A 20973-nucleotide genomic window follows, 5' to 3' on the forward strand; every position below is an offset into this window, starting at 1 on the left:
AATTATTAATATTTATAAATCATACATTAACATTATTATCACGATAATAGCACATTCATAACTTAGTGATTACTGATTAGCTAGTATAATTTATTTTAGGCTTTAAGTAACTGTCATATTATGTTCCAAGTGTTTTTTAAACCATTTTCTTATCATACCTAAGATTAATCAGACACTTCAGTAAACAAAAATAAATTGTTTATAATAGCTAAATATTATGTCATACACGTTACATTTATTTGTATACAATGTATTCCAAACGATAAGCCTAATAAATCATCCTGTATAAGTATTATATACACGGGGACTAGAGACGTATTTAGTAGTTCCCGGTCGCCTTGGTAGTATTTTTTTATGCTCCGCATACTTGAGTTTACAACTTCTAGTAACAAGTATTGTAATCTTGTTTGAATACTTTTTTGTTATTATTATCTTGTTATTAAATGCACTGATCGTCATATTGTTTTATATGTAATTTGAACGAAGAAATAAAAATCACTAATAAATTCTTAGGGCTATGAAGATTGTGAATTGTGATCATGTACCATAATAATAAAATTTATTATTGTTTTTCCTGTTTAGTTATATAAAATGTATTATATAAATTTTTATTTTTTATGCATAAGAAATTACATTAAAGATTGGCAAAAAAATATTCACCGTGAAAATGTTGTTTTATTTGTATGATCAGTGCTGGGTTAAGATCGACCATAGCTCTGTAGGGCATAGGCCAGTGGTTCCCAAACTTTTTTAGTTCACGCTACCCTAAAAATTAAAAAAAAAATAATTGCGCCTCCCATAAAAAATTAAATTACAAATTTATAGTATTTAAATATACAAACATTTTTATTTTTATGACAATATAAGTTAACAGTAAATATTTACCAAGCGGCTCGCGCCTCATAGTTTGGGAACCGCTGGCCTAGGCAATCATTTTTTTATAGCCCACCCGCATTAAAATTTAAGACATTCGTCACGAACGCCCGGTTAAACTGCCACAATGCAACTATTAAAAAGAAAAATAGCCCAATTTGACGGCCACTTTTATCTATAGCCCTAGGCACGTGCCTACACTGCCTATACGTTAATCCAGCACTGTATATGATATTATTAACGAAAAACTGAACGTGAATAATTTAATAAAATTAATTAATACCATAGACCTTATATCTTTAATTTATATATTTTAATATATTAGTGAAAGAGAGCTGGAGATTATTTTGGGTAAAATATTTCTACCTATAGATACTATAGATCCATTGGCCACTACCGTTTGTGCCAATTCTAACTATACTGCAGAGTCCTACAGAATGAGAATAGAACAACATCCCAGAAAAGTTTTATGCGACCAAAAATTCAGAATATACGAGTAGGTACCTTTAGTACCTTTGACTAGTCTATAGTTACTTACCAACGTTTAATAATTATATTAATAATAATTGTATATTGATACTGTTTCATACAAATTGAATTATATTAACTTTGTTGTATTTTATTATTTTATGTAAATATATGATTTATATAGTCAAATGCATTACAATTTATTGGAAAAAGTACTATTTATCTTGGTATTTTAAGGTTTTTTTTTTATCATTTTTATTTTTTAGGTCACATTTGCATTTTTTTTTATGTAATTATTATTTAATGTTTTTTAGGTTATCAACTGAGCCCTAATAAATAATAATAAGTAATAACTGATAACTAACGCAATAATTTATCCAAACAATTAACATAGGTATAAAACTTTAAAGTGCGTATTTTTTCACCAATAGCAAAATATAAGTACTTCGATAATTTCTTTTTAAAATTGTTTACATAGCACTAATAAGAAATTTATATATTATATAATGTACTATAATTGTATTGTACCGTCTGTACTTATTATACGTATTTTTATAAAAATAAATTAAAGTATAAATTGTTACAACTAATATTATTTAATTGGTGTGTTCTTTGTAAATTTTTATGAACGTAATACCTATTTTAATTATATTATATCTTTAAGTTCTAATTATTTATAATAAAATATAATAATATGTCGTATAACAATTTTATACCACACACCTATTTTTTGAGGTTTTGAATGCAATTTCGCTGTATGTCATAACATATTCTACAATGCCATAATAATAGTTCACAGCACTTCCAATAGTTAATAAAAGGTCAAATAATACGATTAAATTAAGATTAATAATATAAATGTATTTATTTATTATATAATATAATAACAAAATAAGGTGATCCTATACGCACGTCACATTCATTCATGTTATAATATTATTATGACGTATTAGGCGCGGTTAATTCATTCCTATCCATTTCTGTTATTTTTATATGATGTTGGGAATAAGTACCTCATAAAAATAAAATAATATATAAGTAATATAATATAGGCTACAATGCTACATCCAGTACATCCTACATATTCTTTTTATTTTGTAATATTGCATAATTATAATATTCGATGTAATGTTAAAATGTTTAAATGTGAGAGGGGACACGAAGGAACTTGACTATGTTTAAAAATGTTTCGCTTTAATATTTTATTATTAAGGTATGCTGGTATCCTGAAATCTTAAATTCAATCAAAATAATTTCATCCTTTAAAAATAATTATTTATTTTTAAATATATTTTAGTGTTGTATAGTTATTTTATTAAATAGCTAATGTTTAGTATGATAAAATATTATTATACAGAGTAGAGTACCTTCCTAATTAGTTTAAATGTATTTTATCAACTCATTATTTCACATGTTTGATTAAAATATTATTTTTATTATATTTAATTTAATAGTTATAATTTTATTTTATTTTGCGATTTTCTATGTCAAGGTTAAGAAAATAAACATGTAGGTGTTAATGAAACTATAATTAATTTTTTAATTATATCTTAATGATTTTATTTAAAATTAATTGTATTGTTTTTTTACATTTTTAATCATTACACTGCTTAAATTCTGAATAAATAAGTGCTGAGTTTGTATTAAATAATTGGAGGAAAATATGAGAAATTCACATGTAATATGTAAATTAAATTAATTATGACTTATAAGTACTAATAAATACAAGACCTTTTCCTATCATCGATGACAACAACGTAATGAAACTACAATTTTTAAGTAGGTTAGGTACTTACCCTTACTATAATAAGAATTATTTCTACAGTTTACATGTATAAAAGATAGAACACTAAAAATAATAGTATAATATGATGTAGAGATTATGCAGAGATTAAAGTATCCAATACCCATTGCCATAATGTTGAGTCACTTTAAGCCCTATAATTATCTGTACCTACCATAAGAAGTAGATACTATGTAGGCTATAAATTATAAGACTATTAATTAAGTAGTTTAATGTGATACAAACACACTGAAAAATATTTAATAATTGAAAAATATCCGATATCCGTGCACATACGGACAATATACAATGTACAATATTATAATAGTACTTCTATTAATGCCATTACTTAAATACCGTATAACTGAAGACTATTATCAGCGTATATTGTATGTGCCTAATATAGGGTTGCCAGATTTTTAAATCACCAAACCGGGACATAATATTGAATAACCTTTTTTTTAGATAAACCTTTAAAAATAATACAATATTAAAGTTATTTTCTCTCGGTTTCCGCTTCTAACAAAGCTTAATGACCGGACGGGGGATACCAGGACTTGCTTTAAAACCGGGACGAATGGCAATCCTAATCTAACATCAGGCACGTAGCAAGGATTTTAATTTGAGGAGGGGTCCAAAATAATTTTGATTATCATTTTTATTTTTATTTTTTTACAAGATTGATACACAAAAAAATCGGGATGGAGGTGGGTCGAGAACCTTTAGACCCCCTGGATATCTATCTGCTTATAATAAATATAATATTATATTACATAAGAACCTATACGAGATAGTACTATTTTAATTTTCTACATAATACTATAATAGGTATATTGATGATTGATGAATCATTTGTTTAACAATAATATAACATTATTATAACATTCGGCTGTGAAAAGATTGTGTAATATTACTATTACATAGTAATTAGTTCAGATAATATTAATAATAACGTATAAAAAACTCCTAATTATGAAATAGAAAATTGCGAGATAAAAAATAGATTGGTTTCATGTTAATTCAAGGTCGTTATTCAGTGAAGACAAAATATCTCTTTTTCAAAGTTGTTTTTATCATATAATATTAACATCATGTGACTATGTATATACTAGCGATCCCTACTAGTATTGAAAAGAGCCAATTACTAATTTTGAAAATTATTTAAATCTACGCAATATTGACCTAAAAAAAAAAGGTCTTCGTTTGGTGTATGTTGTATGTTTTACCTTGGCCCTTGGATGTACAAATGCATAGTTTCTATAGTTAAATTTTTAATGATAATAATTAAAGATAAAATAATAATAAGATAAGCTAAATAATAGATGCAAATGCAATTGCATATAATAAAACTTTATAATAAGTATCTATTTTATTTACCTACATACTCTAAAAGTGTAGTATTGTTTGATTTTAAAATGTACAATTCATCAGTTTTAGTGCGGGCCACACAAAATTTGTTAAAAGGCCACATACATAGGTAGTAGAGAATACTGGCCTATACTTAGGTATCCGTTTGGTCCATCCACGACTTTTTTTGAAATTATGATTATAGGTAATAAAGAGTAGACTAGGTCACTGTAGTTACACCCGTTTTCTAAGGTGACATCTTCTTAATACAATCTATCATAGATTGATAGATTTAATAAAATTCAATATTTTTAAAAGATTTTTATTTTACTTGACGTGGAAACTTATTTATTTACTCGATTACGCGTTAAGCGTTTTGAACATTACCGAAATCGATATTACAAATTTACAATTTATGAAAATTTGGCATCAGGTGATATGATTTATACTTAAACGAGTTAAACGTCTAAAACCATTAATTATAAATACTAATAGGTAGGTACCTATTTAATAATATTCTTCCAGCTTAGCTTGGTCTTGGTGTATGTATCTACGAACGCCACTGTACCATCATTTACAAGCAGATTCTTAACTTCCTAACAACTGATCATTGTAATTATTGTAAATATTGATCTTATATGTACATACTAACAATTAATAATTAAGGGCAGATCTAGGATTTTTTTTTAGAGGAAGACCTAAAAATGTTCATATTATTTATCATATTATATAATTTTGTAAACACAATACTTAGAATTTGATACTAGACGTCTAGACCTTACAAATATAATATAACTGTCAAGGGGGCGGCTCCACCCTCGAAGTTGAATCCGCGCGTTTCTGTTAATAGTAAAATATATTAAAATATATACAAAATGCTTACTTTTCCAATAGGTACTGGCGGTACTTACTGCCTAAGCCTAACTGTGGATTTTGGGCCTATGCTCGTTTTAATAATATCAATAAATAAATAATATTAGGGGTCTATTTTAAGACAGTTTAAATTTCAAAGCACAGTAAATAAATGTTAAATAAACACATTTAAATAATTTTAGATTCTGAACGGAGTAATGAATGTATTGATTTTACAATGATATATGTTTTATTTTTATTTTTGTGTCTGTCATCACGTTTTGGAGTAGAAATAATGCTTTGATTTTTGATTTCAGCCCCTCTTTGAAAAGTAAAATTCATCTAGTTGATACCTTGGAGGGGGGGGGGGGGGGTTAAAAGTAAAAAAAAAACAGTAGTTTTCAAAAGCGTCAGGAAAACCCCTAAAAAAAATAATGAAAAACGGGAATGTTTATACATACCTAATCAGTTTTCGACAAAATCGATTTTTTTATTTTGCTGTAACTCAAAAACGAATCATTGTAAATATTTAAAAGTGAAGAATGGAATAACTTATGCATAGTGGTAATTTAAATGAACATATAATAGATACTCAAGTTTATACACTTATAATCTATTGTATATAATCATACGGTAGGTACATAGGGCATAAACCAAAAAAATTTTTGTTGACCCTAAAACTGGTGGAAAACTGGAAAAATCAAAATATAAATATGTTTATTTATATGGTAACAAATATCATGAAGCAAAAGACATAACTTACATTAGATTGGCAGTTAAAAAAAAATGAAGGTGATCAGTAGGGCTGGGATTTCGATGCACTTTGCATTGTTTTTCAAAGCTTACTGTGCAATGCTCGTCTTGTCACAAATTTGTTTTATGTACATTTGAATGAGAATAAGAAAGTTTATTTTGCATTTTTTAGTTTTTAGGTCATTTTTTTAATTTTTAGGGCATTTTAGAGTTTTTGGAGCATTTTTTGAGTTTTTGGAAACCAAAATGAATTTGAAATTTTATTTTAAGATTTTAAGATTTTTACACCAACATGGTTTTTAAATAAATATAACAGATTATAAGTAGGTACTCGTAATTCGTATTATATTATCGGACAAGGTTTGAGTAACCTCTACCCGCATTTCCTATTAAATAATCTTAAATCGGTAAAATCGACGTCCGATGATTGCATTTTTCTGGTTTTTTTAGGGCATTATTTAGTTTTTAGGTCATAAAAGCATTTTTTTTAGGACATTTTTCGGGGTTTTTTGGGGCATTAAAATCCCAGCCCTAATGATCAGTAAAACCAAATAACTAAAATCACAAATTTTAAGCTTTTCTTCGCAATATCAAAGTACAATATATAATCGTTATTTAATAATTTAATGTCTGTGTTTAAAGGGGGCTCCCATCTTATATAAGCCCTGGGGCCAACAAGTTTCATGTTGCACCACTATATGAAATGTAGGTAGGCAAGTACCAGACAACATATAAAATAACAAAAGTTTTGATAAAGGCAATATTGTGTCACAAAGTAGCATATTATTAAACTACTAATGTCTAATTATAAGACTAAAATTTTGATTTAGGAATAATCTTACTTAACATTTCAAGAATAATGCATTACACAAATAAAGTTTTATTTTTATATTTTATTATGATTTATGATTATCTATATTTTTAAATACATGCATAGGTATTATAAATATGTATTTATTAACACCAAAGTTTTGTATAAAATATTATTTAACTATTAATTTAACACAATAATCAAAAAATGATTATAATTTTAAAACAAACAATTCTCTAAATAATCTTATATAATAAAACAATAAAATAATAAAGTAAATAAATAGAAACATAAACGCCAACAAATCACACACAGTTAAGCTAACTAATTTCAAGTAATATTTTATTTATAAATAAATATATGATATTTGTTAAATAATACTTGTATTCTTAAGAATTTGTATATTCCTAAGTAATATTTATATAGTCAGTAGTTACATTTTATCCATTTTGTATTTGAGGTTCAAATATTTTTTTGATATACTTCTACTAATTGTCGAATAATATAAATTAATATATTAATAAGGATTGCTAAAATGAATAACTCATAAATATATCCCACAATCAAGTAAAAAAAAGTTATTTCTTAACACTGTCTTTTACAATAATAATTCCAAATATAATAATAATAATTAAAAAAAAATGCATACCTAACTTGACACACCAACTACAATATTCTAATTTAAATATAATAATACAACTATCAAAAGAAATATTACTTATTTCCTTTATAATTTTGAAAAGAAAAAAATAATTAAACTTGAACTAAAATGTGAAATTCTACACAGTGTATATATTTTATGAATTGTAAACATCTAAAATGACTCTTTACATAAAAAAAAAAAAACAAAACTAAGTGGTATTAAAGAAAATAGCTTTATTTATATTTTTGTTTCATCAATGTTTGGTACTCCTCACAAGATTTCATTTGGTATTTAGTTGCTTTATTGAATAATGTAGAATCATCATCTAAACGTGCTCTCCACATTAATGACTCATCTAAAATATCATGATTAAATATAATAAAATATAGTTTATTGAATATATTAAATTGATAAACTTAGTGTTACTAACAGTATTCTTTTTCACGTATGCATTTTGTGCGTACTGTATTTATATAATCTTCTTCAATAGTATGCTCTAAACGTCTTAAATCGCCTGTATAGTCAGTATGAAAGTTATCTTTCACAAAATATGAAATGTCTCTGAATGATGTACGACGAAGAACAGGATACTTCCTAATAATAATAATAAAAAAAAATGTACACATTCATGTATTAATTAATTTAAATGTAAAATACTTACGGGGAATGTTTTAGAGTATACACGGGGTCATAAGAAAAGTTTGAAAACAATGATAGCAGAAGTAGGAGAAGAATTGGTAACAGTTGAAAATATATACTTGATGATTCCTATAAATATAATAATATAGTAATATTAAAAATATACATTTTATTAAAGCCAATCAAACATTCATATAATATTGTTCTTAAAAAAACCTAACTAAAGGAGGCCTAAAATAATAAAATATAAACGCCATTTCTGTTAAATATGTTGAATTTTATCACCAACAAAATATCAAATAATTATATACAACTCAAGTATTTTTTTCCAGAAATACCTATTAATACAAAATAATCTTATAAATTCTTTATTTATAATACTTTAAAGTTATTCTCTCTATATATAATATATATTTATTGATTGCAACAATTTTTAAACTTAAAATTTCAACCTTTATCAAGTTTTTATTAATAGCTTATAATATCTAATACTATTACAAAAAATCCTCAAATATTTTATATGATAAAAATAACAAAAGTAAAACAAAAATATTTGTTTAACCAAAACTTCTAGTATTATAAATAACAATTATATTAGTTGTCAAGTAAAATAAATATACTTAAATAAGATATATATATATATATATATAATTATATTTTAAGTAATATATATATAGACAGTGGCGGATCCAGGATTTAATTGGGGGGAGGGGCATAGTCCAAAACGCAAATCTTAAATTTTTCAGTAATTAATAAATACATACAAATATGTGTATTTAACTTATGCCAATAGGGGGTGCCAAGGCCCTTCAGCCCCCCTTAAATCCACCACTGTATATAGATACTTTTAGTAACTTATTTTTTTTTTTTTTTGAGACTTGTGTCTACCAAAACAAGGAAACATCCTTAATGATAGACATTGCAATATAACCATAAAATATTAATATTGTATTATTATATAATAATAATATATTATGTAAATAATTTCACTGTTAAAATAAATATTCATTAGAAAATAAAATAATCAAATTTCCTGAATCAAAAACTAAACGGTAAATCAAAAAACATGACTAAAAATATAAATATTTAATAATTTAATACAGTTAACATATCTATATCTTTTATTTGAAGTTTTAATGTGTACAGAATATTTTTAGGATACTTAAGTAAAAATAACCCTATATTAAACAGTTAATTGGATATAATAATAATTAATATTATAAATTACAATTAATTAAGTTTAAACCAATCACAATTAAAATTGAAACTGCCTTGAAAATTTGAATGTTTATTTATCTATTTTTCAAAAAATGGAAACATTTATAGTTGGTAAGTAATAAACTTAAAGATTATAATTATACTCCATTTACATTCCAAAAGAACCTGGATCATGTTGAGTCATGGATTAGAAACTACTAAATGTATAATAAATAACTGTTTTTATTATTATCAATTTTCTACTTTTCTACTTTTTAAATTTATTTATAAGTTTAATTGCAATATTAGTTTTTAATAAATTATTATTCCATCCATGGTTAAAAACTAATAAAATAATTGCAAAACAGAACAAAAATCCATTGTACTATAAAAGAAAAAAAAATGCTAAGGTAAATCTCAAAATTAAAATTACAATAATTGAAAATTAAAATATATACCTAAGTAATTTTTCTCTCATTAATAGAATATGACAAGATATTCTAAAGAAACTAAATATTCCCTAAAACTTGAAATATTAAAAATAAAACTTTTTCTAATAAATTCTGTGTTGAACGAACTCTCTACATTTTTTACTATTATAAAACAACATATTATGCTTAGATAATATCTATATTATATATCTCTATTATCATATTATGATAAGTAAAAACTTAAAGATTTATGCATGTGGACTGCAAACACTTTTTTATAGACCCTTATCCGCAGAATAAATTTTAAAATTTTTATAATATAAATAAATAAAAATTATAAGTGTATCATATACAATTTATATTATGACAAAAAATTAAATTAATCTGTATTGAACAAATGCATAAATAAATCAATATAAATGTTAATTTAAAAAAATATGTATTAATTAACATGTGTAAATTATTAAAACTGTTAGGGACCACGGCCAGTATGGTAAGTTTCAAAACAGATCTCCATCGAAATTAGTTGGTGACCCCTGTTCTATACCCTACTTATTACAAATAAATTATTTATTATTATGAGCATTGAACTTTAACTAAAATTGCATTTCATAATAAATTTATATATATATGATTTAAATATTACATAACAATCTCATGAAAAAATCAATCTAGCTAAAGGGAAGAAGCATAAACCATGTACATTAAAATAATAGAACAAATAATTATTTTTAATAACTTTATAATATAATTTATGACTTCTTACAGGAATATCATTACAAAATATATATATACATTTTATAAATATTTAAATAATTATACTAATTTTAAAACACATTAAACAAAAATTGAACACCATTATATAATATGTTTTGAAACCATGAATAACAATTCATCATAATCGCATACATTTTATATATTAATATTATATATGTATACATATATGTTCACTTAAAATGAGCTAGTAATTAAACTTAAAAAAAATTTAAGTTTTATTTATGAATATGTAATTTATATTTTTTGGAAATAACTGTTTGATAAAGCCCATTACCTTTATTGTATATAAATAAAAATAAAACACCTATAGATTTTTCAAATGGATATCATATTTGATAATTTGGAATTTTTTTTTTTTTTTTTTTTTTATTAATATATATACAATCTGTACACAAGGCACAATAAGAATATAGGCTATAATATTACAGGAGGAAAATCTTGAGTGAAGAAGCCACCCACTGATGACACTTCGTAAATTTGGAATTTAAATAGAAAATATTTGTCAGTAATATATTGATGTACATAATTCTAACAATGACAAACAGTTAAATATTTATAATATATCTATCCAACAATACTTATAAATTATAATATGTATGCATGGATCAAGTGGGAGACAATGTTGAAAGTTTAGTTTTAACACATTTATAAAGGTAAAAAGTAAAATCTTAATATTTCAAGATATAACCCCCAATAAGTCATGATTGATTGTTCCTATACTTTCTTCATTTCAAGTCTAAACACTTGTAAATATAATAAAATTAGTTAAGCTACTTATAAATATAAAACATTTAAGTTATTTTCCTTAAAATATAATTAAAAATTATGGTTCCAATATAGAAGAAAATTTGTAATATTATTGATGGTTCATCAGACTAAAACAAAAAAATAAAATAATTTTTAATTTATATGTTACTATATTAAATTATAATTGATTTCATTGCATATAACATAATAAGTCAAACAATTAATCAGTAGGTTTAAAATTAATCCCAACCTTATCTCCTTTATCTTTTGATATTATTATAATTATAATATTGAGTTCTAAATCGATAAATTACTTATGTTTTGTTTTAAAAATGTCCAGTCTTGAAAACACACATTTACATGCATTTTGTGGACACAGACGATTTAATATTATTTATTTCATTGTTAAATAATATTAATGTTGTCTATATGTTGACTATAAATAAATATATTTTGATAATTCCAACTGTCCATACCGATTATTACATGTATAATCATAAAAAGCCGTTATTATACTAAATTTATTTTATTTTTATTTGTTTAAGAATATTTAAGCAGCTAAATATAGGAAGAAAAATGTTAGTCAATAATTACTTAAATATATAGAATTATATTTATATAAAGAAACAGGATATTTTCCTTTTAAAATTGGGATACTTATTTTAAAATAAAAATAATGATCCTTAAAATTGCTAGAAAGCCAAGTAGGCTCAGGCCAATCAGCCAATATCTTTCTTATTTAGTAGCTAAATAATGATGAATTAAAAATATATTTGGAATAAAAAAGTATAAAGCTATTAATTTAAAAAATAAAATAAATAGCTGATTCATTATAAAAACTGTTACCTGTTGTTGATGATTATCATTATCACTCTCTGGTGGCCAACGTCTTGAAAACGATCGAGTATAGTATGGGTTTGTCATTGGTCCTTGTCTTGTTGGAAAAGCTCCATTAAAGAACATATTAAATAATTGTTCAGCTGTAATATCCGCTGCAAGCATAATATTTTCTTAATACACATGGCACCTTAATAGTGTTTTAAATATATACTTACATTCAAATCCATGATCATAATTTCTGTGTACATGATCTGATGTAGCATTTTCGTGACCAACCATATCATAACGTTTTCGTTTTTCTGCATCAGTTAATGTGGCGACAGCATTACCCACAGCTAATTTTAAGACAGAAAAAAAAACATGAATTTTTTACCTATGAAATCATATTAAAATAAAATTACACACTTTTAAATGCTTCAGCAGCTCCAGGTGCATGATTTTTATCTGGATGCAATACTAAGGCTAATTTTTTATATGCTTTTTTTATTTCAGTATCAGTAGCATCCTTTTTTATGCTAAGCACATCATAAAAATCTTTGCAGTTGTTAACTCTATAAGTAAAAACAAATGTAATAAAAATCCTTAACAAGTTAATAAAATAATTGAATTTTGATTAAAGTGCCACAGAGTTTATTGACTCTATGATGAGATCTGTTAATAGCATCATATATGATTTTCAGGCTAAATATATAGTACTTATTTTTGTTGCCACATAGGATCTCCGAAACTAGTATATTACATGTTATTATGTTTAATTGTGTTATATTATGGAAATCAAAGAAATTTGTCTGTAAAACAAAGTAAATTTTAGGCAACTTACTGAATTTGAGAAACATAATTTTAACAAATAGTACATAGGGTCAATGTGTCTTGTGACACTTATCCTGTTAAGGAATAAATTATATCATTGAATAAAGGTACCAGAATACATTTTAACCTTTACTAATTATTGTTATGTAATCAGTATAGTTATGCAGAATTAATTAAATAAAATTATATTTTATTACTTTTTGACAGTGTCCAATTGTGCTTTTGTATAAGTTGGCTGATTAGCTCTTTCTCCTCTGGGACTACCTATAAGTAAAATAAATATTAGTCAATGAACAAAAAGAAATTAATTGGGACCTAAATACCTGGAGGCGTATTTTTACGTTTTTTAGCATTTTGTCCATCAGGTTTAACATTTGATGTTGTATGTTTTTTTGAACCTTGAGTTTTTAATTTTTTTAATAGTTCTATACAAAAAAAAAATGCATAAATAATATAAAATATAAGAAACACAGAAGTACTTGCCATCCGCTTCAGAGGTTGGAAAAAGTTTTTTGCTCTTATTTATGAACTTTTCTGCTTTTTCAACATCGCCTTCACCAATATAATATTCAGCGCGATCTAAACAGCGATAAGCTTCATCTTTGTTTACTTCCATGATTAATTGTATTTGTGATTGGTAAGAATTAAAATTTCTATTCAAATATTGGTGGAACTTTTAAAACATGCACATATATTCCTCAGTTAGTAGAATACACGAAGTTAAAACCAAAAATACACCTATGTCATTTTAAATTTAGTAGTAGGTTTAACGTAGTGCCGTCTATAAAGATTATATTTACCAGTGTAAATATAAAAAGTATAGCATGAAAAATGTGCTACAAACACGAGCAACAAACAATTAAGAAATAACAATTTATAAAAATGAAGAATACAACTAATAAAAGAAACAAGAACAAAATTGAAGATATGGAAGTAATGATAGACAGAATTAATCAAGACTCAAAACAGCTGATCGATAGTGAATCTAAGACTACAGTTTATGTATGGTTCCCCAGATCCCCTAGAAACTAGACCCCCATTAGTTTGGTTATATAATACCGGGATCTAATTGACGGGGGATCTAGAGGACCGTGGGGAACTAGTTAACACCTAAATTGGGATTTAAATTACTCATTCATATAATATGTATATTTTAGATTACCAGATGCCTCAATAAAGCGTCAAAGTTAAATACATCATGCCACTATTTATTTTCATTCGACACAAAATAAATTTCTTGATTGCCGACGTTTAAAACACTGTCCTCTACTTATATTATGTTTACTGCAAACTCATGAAATGCTGTTGATCGTTATTACTTATTAGCAGGCGTATATTCAAATTTGCTCGAGGGGGGGGTAAAAAAATAACCAACACTAAAACCTTCTCTTTAAAACTACCCATTTTCATAACAATCAAACATATTACACGTATAAATATTAATACATAACTCATGACAGTTAAATACTATTTAATATGCACATAGTATGTACAGAATATTATATATATTATATTATTAATTATTTATAATAAAAATTCTAGTCTCCTTTTTTTATTGGATAGTTCAACCAGCACTTCATAGTTCATCAGGAGTAATTGAATCGTTTTTGTTGATCGAGAGCATAGCTAGACCATTAAGTCTTCCCTATTAAAATTAATTACAACATTAAATTAAACTATTATTTAAATTAAACATACCTCATTAATGAATTTGTCTATGTATGAAATAAATACTGATACTTGAATAATTGATACAATTGTATATTTCTGGATCGTCTTTTTAATATTCTTAGCATGTTTATCGCCAGTGGCGTAACTGGGAAAAAATCTAGGGGGGGCAATGTATAATGAATGTAATATATTTATTATTATCAAAACCCTGACACCCCTCCCCGTCAGTTAAAATATATACCTTTAGCTTTCAAAAAATTGTCAGGGGGGGCAAGTGCCCCCTCTTTCCCCCCCCATAATTACGCCACTGTTTATCGCAATGTCAATTTTCTCAGCCAGTGATTTTACACGTTCAAAAATGTCTCCAAATTCTTTTTCAGCATTCAATCTTATGTAGTTATGTCTTTAAGTTCTTGTTTTGTGTTTTGTGCCAATGACATAGCTTCTTTGCAAATACTTTATTCAAAACAAACAAACAAATAATAAATTCTGAATTTAACTTAGAGATTCTAAGTCGTCTTGCTTTTTTCAGATGTATCATTGTCATTCCATTCAGAAATATCTTTCAAAGCTTCTTACAACATACGAAAATTAAGATTTAACTTCTGAAAAATGATTTGGATTCCTTAATATGTCTACTTGAGATCGGTCAGACCACTTTTTAAAATTTAAATTTTCAATAAGGTATAATCAACACTTAAATTATCCTAATTTTTTTAATAATCTAACTAAATTTAAAGAAGTTAGAGATCTAAATTTTAAAAAGTGGTCTGATCGTTCTCAAGTAGATAGGTATAAGGAATTCAAATCATTTTTCAGAAGTTAAATCGCATCATTAGATCCATCTGTACCGACTGTACCTATATTTGACAAAAGATTGGTATATTTTGGTTGAAATAACAGACGTTTGCATTGCAATGGTCATTTACAATAGTGCTATAAAAATAGAATCCATTTCACCCTATTATTGTCGTTCACGCGAAATTCAACGGTTATAACGTCATCGGTTTTTTCTCCGTTGTTCGATCGAGTCGGTCAAAATAATGACAATATTAATATGTATTTATGTCCGCAAGCAACTAACTGACTGTGTACGATCAAAATTTGATGACATTTATTTATTAATGTATATTTTGATTGATATACGGCTCCCATAATTTCGTTATAAAATTTTTTTTCGTTGTTGGTAGTCTAGTGTATACTCATTACTCAATAGTCATATTATTATGAGTTATGACGTATGTTTGTGTATACTGTATACACGGATGATTAATAATAAGATTCATCAATAATATCACAATTTTTTTTTTAGTACTGGGGGGTTTGAACGGTATGTACGTCACTGCTTATTAGTTGTTATGGCTTGATGTCACATGCATTTAACTCTTCAATGTTGACTGTTATTTCTTAATTCTGATCAAGACATGTCCGGAATTCAGAATATGGACTAGCGTTTAGATTACGAATTAGTAATTAATACTTAGATAGGTACACGACATTGGACAACTTACACTTTACAGACACAGTCAATCAGAACGGGGGCATTCTGAATTGATTTAAAGAACCAATTTACATGATGAAATACGAATCCATAGACTACATATATTACGGTGTACATAGTATAATTAATAAATCTATAATCAAGTGCTATAAGACCGTAATCTTTGCTTATAAATTATAATATTATAAAAGAAAAAATAGAAGAAATAAATGGAAAATATTTGAGTTAATTTCTACAAATTTACACCTCTACACCCTACAGTCCATGACAAAATACATGTATTTTGTCATGCCATGGCCTATAGAATATTAGAATAGAATCCCAATTCACATTTTCAGTTTTCACCATAATAAACGAATACAAGTAGAATTTGAATAAATCGACAGCCGACAGGACAGGTATCAGCCATCAGGATCAGCTGTAGCTTTCAGTGATAATTTGATATTTTCAATTTCCTTATCAATTTTGAACAATACAAGACATTATGCTCATGGAGGTATATTATATTGTAAAGATATTAATATACTCATATATTATATTTATATATATTTAGACGTGATTATAATATTATCACAAAAAAATAGAATAGAAACTCATTGGAATAAAATTATTTTTGGTTTTTTTTTTAAAAATATAAAATTTATTCAATTTAAAATTTTTAATGATTTAATATTAATAAAAATAAGTACTCTAAAGACTTCTCGTTTAGAGAATGTTGCCGGGCATTGGTGTTTTTGGAACAGGTAACTTATATTAACATAAAATTGTATTTAATATACATTTTTAATTAACAACATTTAGTTTAAAATTGAAACTTTGAATAATAATAATATTGTTTTATTTTTCAATTGATAGTTTTATTTTAAGGTTAACTGCTTATTTTTTAATAAAATTCATCATTTTTTATACGTTCGTAAATCTTAATATATAAACATTATAAACTATATTAAAAGAAAAACTTTAAAGATTATCAGACTTTTAGTTCTGAAAATATACAAACCATCTAAAGAATATAATTAATAAGTTAACAAATAACAAATATTCTATCTGTAATTCATGCATTTATTATTTCAACAGGTAAAGTTATTGAAATAATCGTACCCTTTTTGCGTGATAAGGGTTTCAAAGTAGAAGCACTATGGGGACGCACTATGAATGAAGCTGAAGAAGCTGCAAAACGTCTTCAAATACCTTTTTGGACCAACAAAATTGATAATGTACTCCTAAGAAAAGATGTAGATCTCATTTTCATTGTATGCTCTCCAAACCTTCATGCACAAATAGCTGTCAAAGCATTGGGTATTGGGAAACATGTTTTGTGTGATAAACCAGCTGGTTTATGTCAGAGTGAAGCTATTAAAATGGTACATGCTGCTCAATATTATCCTTCACTTATATCAGTTGTCAACCATAGCTTGAGATTCTTACCAGCATTTGTACAAATGAAAAAACAAATTGTTGAAAATAAAATTGGAAATGTGTTTTTATGCGATGTCAAAGTACAAATGGGTCGTTTGTATGGAGATAATTTTAACTGGTTATGTGATAAAACAATGGGCGGTGGGGTCTTAACTTTAGTTGGAAGTCATGTTATAGACTTGGTAACATATTTAACTGATCAAAAAGCTATCCGCGTTCATGGTATTGTTAAAACATTCAATAAAGATTTTAAGTGTACTACAGGTGTAAGGCAAGTTACTAGTCCAGACTTTTGTACTTTTCAAATGGAAATGGCAGACAGGTCTTTAGTTACTGTTACATTAAATAATCACCTTGCTGGAACTTATGTACAAGAAGTGCTTATGTGTGGCACTGAAGGTAATTTAATTGTCAAAGGTGGAGATTTATATAAGGATAAAGACGAAGTATTGTATTTAGATGTGGAAGACTTGCAAAAGTCAGATGCAATAAATGTGGTTTCCGCAGATATCATGCCTAGACCTTGTATGAAAGGTTTGTTAAAAATGATTAGTGCTTTACGAGAAGCATTTTTGCCAGTTGAAGATAAAAGAGGCTGGGTAAAAGAACCCGTTTCATCTGCAGCCACTTTTGAAGACAGCTTGTATGTTCAAGCAGTGATAGATGCAATACGGTCTTCTAGTAGAAACAAAGAATGGGTAAAAGTTGAAGTAATAACAGAAGAACCAGATCCTAATCCTTTACTGAGTGCTGCTGTAAGAAAAAGTGGCATGTCCATGTAATTTATAAAAATATAAACATATAATTTGATTTCTTTATTGGCATTTTTACTTAAAAAACATATTTTTATTGTATACGTTTTATAACAAAATATAACTAATCTTTTTAACAAGATCTCATTTTTATTATAACATTTTATAAGTAATATTTTTAAAATTGTACAAATAAAAAAATAGAAGTAATTATTCAATTATTGGTCCATTTAATAAATTATAATTAAATGTGTTTACTTTACTGCAGGAGTAGGATTTGATTGAATTTCGGATATGTAACTGAAACAAAAAGTGAAATTAAGATACAATTTAATCTTTATAATATTCAGTATAGAACTGTAGTCACAGTAATCCAACTTCTTCATCTTTCATTGTTAAGATTGAAAAACTTCTTAAGACATTGGTTTTAAATGTTAAATTTACCAAAAATGGCTATAACTTTGTTAAAACTAGTACATATTATAATTATTTTTAATTATTTTATTCCTTCTATTTATAATAATTTCTGAAGATTTAAAATAATTCTCATTCTAAGGCACAATCTATGTTTAACATTTAATCTAAAATAGTGATTCATATGATTGTAAAGCTACTTTGGTCATAAAATATTTTTTATTAGCTTACCAATAAGGCTAAAGTTAATCAATAAGGTATTTTAATTGTCAGTGATTTTTGGTGTTTATTAAAGTAAGTAATTTGTAGATTTTTTAAAATTAATTTATTACTATATATGATATTTGTAATTTATCTAGGTTTAGTATGAATTTTAATTATAAAGACATTAAACAATATTAATAGGTATTGTATTTAATGAAAAATGTCATACTTGGTCATTTCTTTAATCTGTTTATCAATTTCTTCCTCGATCTCTTCCAATTCTTTTTCACAGCTCATCAAAGCATTATACTTCTTATCTAATGCCGTTATTGTTTGTTCTAATTCATCCACATTATCGACGAGCTTTTGAGCTGTTTCTTGTGTATCATTTTTAATAACTTCAGTCCCAATAGATTCTAATAAGACCTTAGCATCATCTATGAAAGTATTTCAATATTTTGATTTTGATATTAAGGTATATTCTACTATTTTAGTTATATCTTACCTGTCAACAGTGGAGCCTCTGTTTCATCTATTGTTTTTAAATCTTCTTCGATCTCTTCTTCAACTGGCACTATAGGACATTGTGGTATAGGAGGTTTTTTATTACTCATCATATTTATTTTGTTTAAGATTCAATCTTGACGAAATAAAAATATATTATTTATCACGAAAGCACTTACGACACGTACGTTTTGCGCCTTGAATGGCATTAATGTACTATGTAGTCAATATTGTAAACTGACATTTGATATTATCGTATTTCGTAATTCGTAATAAAAATTAAATATATTTAATTGATAGTATAAAATTATCGATCACAACTTTACTCTTGAATCAGTTGAATTCATACCGAATTCAATAATACAAATACATACGAATAGATAGTGTTATCTACAAACCTAAATAATTTTACCACAGAAACGGCGTATATTGTATATAGCCCATTAGTCCGATATGTGTACTATCATGACAAAACATTAAAATTAAAAATATTAAAATATTTTTTCACGTGTACTATTTATTATATTTTACTACTATAGACGTACAGACATTATGTATTTTTTTCACATAGGTAGTTGACATTTAAAAAATATCAGTCTACGGTCTATGTTTTTCCGATACCCTCGTATACTACAGTCTTTGAAGAATCTTTGAATTTTGACTCATTTTCAGCCATAAAAATAGGCATGAGAAATTTTTAATTTTTTTAATTGTTATCGATAAAAAATGTTCACCAGGTCAAAAGACTTAGAAATTTAATGCAAGATTCCTTAAAACTTATTAGAATAGTTAATAAAAAAAAACCTTAAACATACATAAATTGTATGCACAAGTTGTTAAAAAAGTATTTGAAGTTCAAATTTTGACAAAATCACTGACATTTTTATTATCTTAAAATAAATTTATTTAAATAAGGCGACAGACCATCTCCATTCAGAATCATTTTTCATATACAATGATACATTCTGAATTCAACTTTAACTCATCTGTTACAGTGATCTATTCGACGACTACTGTACTGCAGAATTACTCATTGAGGAGTGAATAGTAAGTTACTGTAATGTGTGTTGAGTTTGAACTCAATTATGAATCATTGCATACGATTCTGAACCTATAGTACTATATGAATATATTTTATATTCATAATATATATTGCTTTTAAAGTAATTTGTTTTACTATAATAATACAACAAATCAAGTTAATTTTGCTGAAAACATTGCATTTGAAAATATTATTATGTGTATAAAATATAATTATATACACTATAAATACCTGTGAATAAAATTTTTAAATTATATCAAAATAACTAGTCATTATCTTCATTTAAACATCAAATTTGAACTTAAAATGTTTATAAAGATAAACTTCATTCATATGTTAAAACCTTTAACTGAGTAAAAATTGTTTTTACTGACATTTATATACATGTATCTCACAAGTATTCAAGATATTTTAAAAATTTTACCATTTATAGAATTTTATACATTAAATGAAAATTTCAAATATCTACCATTTTCATTTTTAAATTATAAGAAA

General features: G+C 25.7%; 4 protein-coding genes across 4 annotated transcripts in view; 2 read left to right on the forward strand and 2 right to left on the reverse strand.

Annotated features, from left to right (window-relative positions):
* LOC132919520 (uncharacterized) overlaps positions 1-20973 on the forward strand; it is a 113832-nt gene that overhangs the window by 21988 nt on the left and 70871 nt on the right. The window lies entirely within an intron of this gene.
* Positions 6950-13885, reverse strand: LOC132920404 (dnaJ homolog subfamily B member 14-like). Its single transcript, XM_060982776.1, has 9 exons — positions 13455-13885; positions 13295-13396; positions 13169-13235; positions 12567-12712; positions 12377-12496; positions 12168-12313; positions 8192-8298; positions 7961-8124; positions 6950-7885 (listed from the first exon to the last, which is right to left on the reverse strand). The coding sequence occupies exons 1-9, from the start codon at positions 13585-13587 to the stop codon at positions 7764-7766; spliced, it is 1107 nt and encodes a 368-aa protein (XP_060838759.1). The 5' UTR covers positions 13588-13885; the 3' UTR covers positions 6950-7763.
* On the forward strand, positions 16714-18456 carry LOC132920402 (glucose-fructose oxidoreductase domain-containing protein 1). The gene is made up of 2 exons (XM_060982775.1): positions 16714-16886; positions 17221-18456. The coding sequence occupies exons 1-2, from the start codon at positions 16856-16858 to the stop codon at positions 18342-18344; spliced, it is 1155 nt and encodes a 384-aa protein (XP_060838758.1). The 5' UTR covers positions 16714-16855; the 3' UTR covers positions 18345-18456.
* LOC132920405 (uncharacterized) lies at positions 18363-19794 on the reverse strand. The gene is made up of 3 exons (XM_060982777.1): positions 19438-19794; positions 19162-19369; positions 18363-18614 (listed from the first exon to the last, which is right to left on the reverse strand). The coding sequence occupies exons 1-3, from the start codon at positions 19547-19549 to the stop codon at positions 18569-18571; spliced, it is 366 nt and encodes a 121-aa protein (XP_060838760.1). The 5' UTR covers positions 19550-19794; the 3' UTR covers positions 18363-18568.

The sequence above is a fragment of the Rhopalosiphum padi genome, chromosome 2 (genome assembly GCF_020882245.1).
Source record: "Rhopalosiphum padi isolate XX-2018 chromosome 2, ASM2088224v1, whole genome shotgun sequence".
NCBI classification, from domain to species: Eukaryota; Metazoa; Arthropoda; class Insecta; order Hemiptera; family Aphididae; genus Rhopalosiphum; species Rhopalosiphum padi.

Coding starts and splice junctions, on each gene's coding strand:
- LOC132920404 (XM_060982776.1), bottom strand. CDS start 13,587: ATGGAAGTAAACAAAGATGAAGCTTATCGCTGTTTAGATCGCGCTGAA. Junction 13,397..13,454: donor TCCAACCTCTGAAGCGGATG/GCAAGTACTTCT, acceptor TTTTTTGTATAG/AACTATTAAAAAAATTAAAA. Junction 8,125..8,191: donor TATACTCTAAAACATTCCCC/GTAAGTATTTTA, acceptor TATTATTATTAG/GAAGTATCCTGTTCTTCGTC.
- LOC132920402 (XM_060982775.1), top strand. CDS start 16,856: ATGTTGCCGGGCATTGGTGTTTTTGGAACAG. Junction 16,887..17,220: donor CATTGGTGTTTTTGGAACAG/GTAACTTATATT, acceptor TTATTTCAACAG/GTAAAGTTATTGAAATAATC.
- LOC132920405 (XM_060982777.1), bottom strand. CDS start 19,549: ATGATGAGTAATAAAAAACCTCCTATACCACAATGTCCTATAGTGCCA. Junction 19,370..19,437: donor AGAGGCTCCACTGTTGACAG/GTAAGATATAAC, acceptor ATACTTTCATAG/ATGATGCTAAGGTCTTATTA. Junction 18,615..19,161: donor CAGATTAAAGAAATGACCAA/GTATGACATTTT, acceptor TTTTTGTTTCAG/TTACATATCCGAAATTCAAT.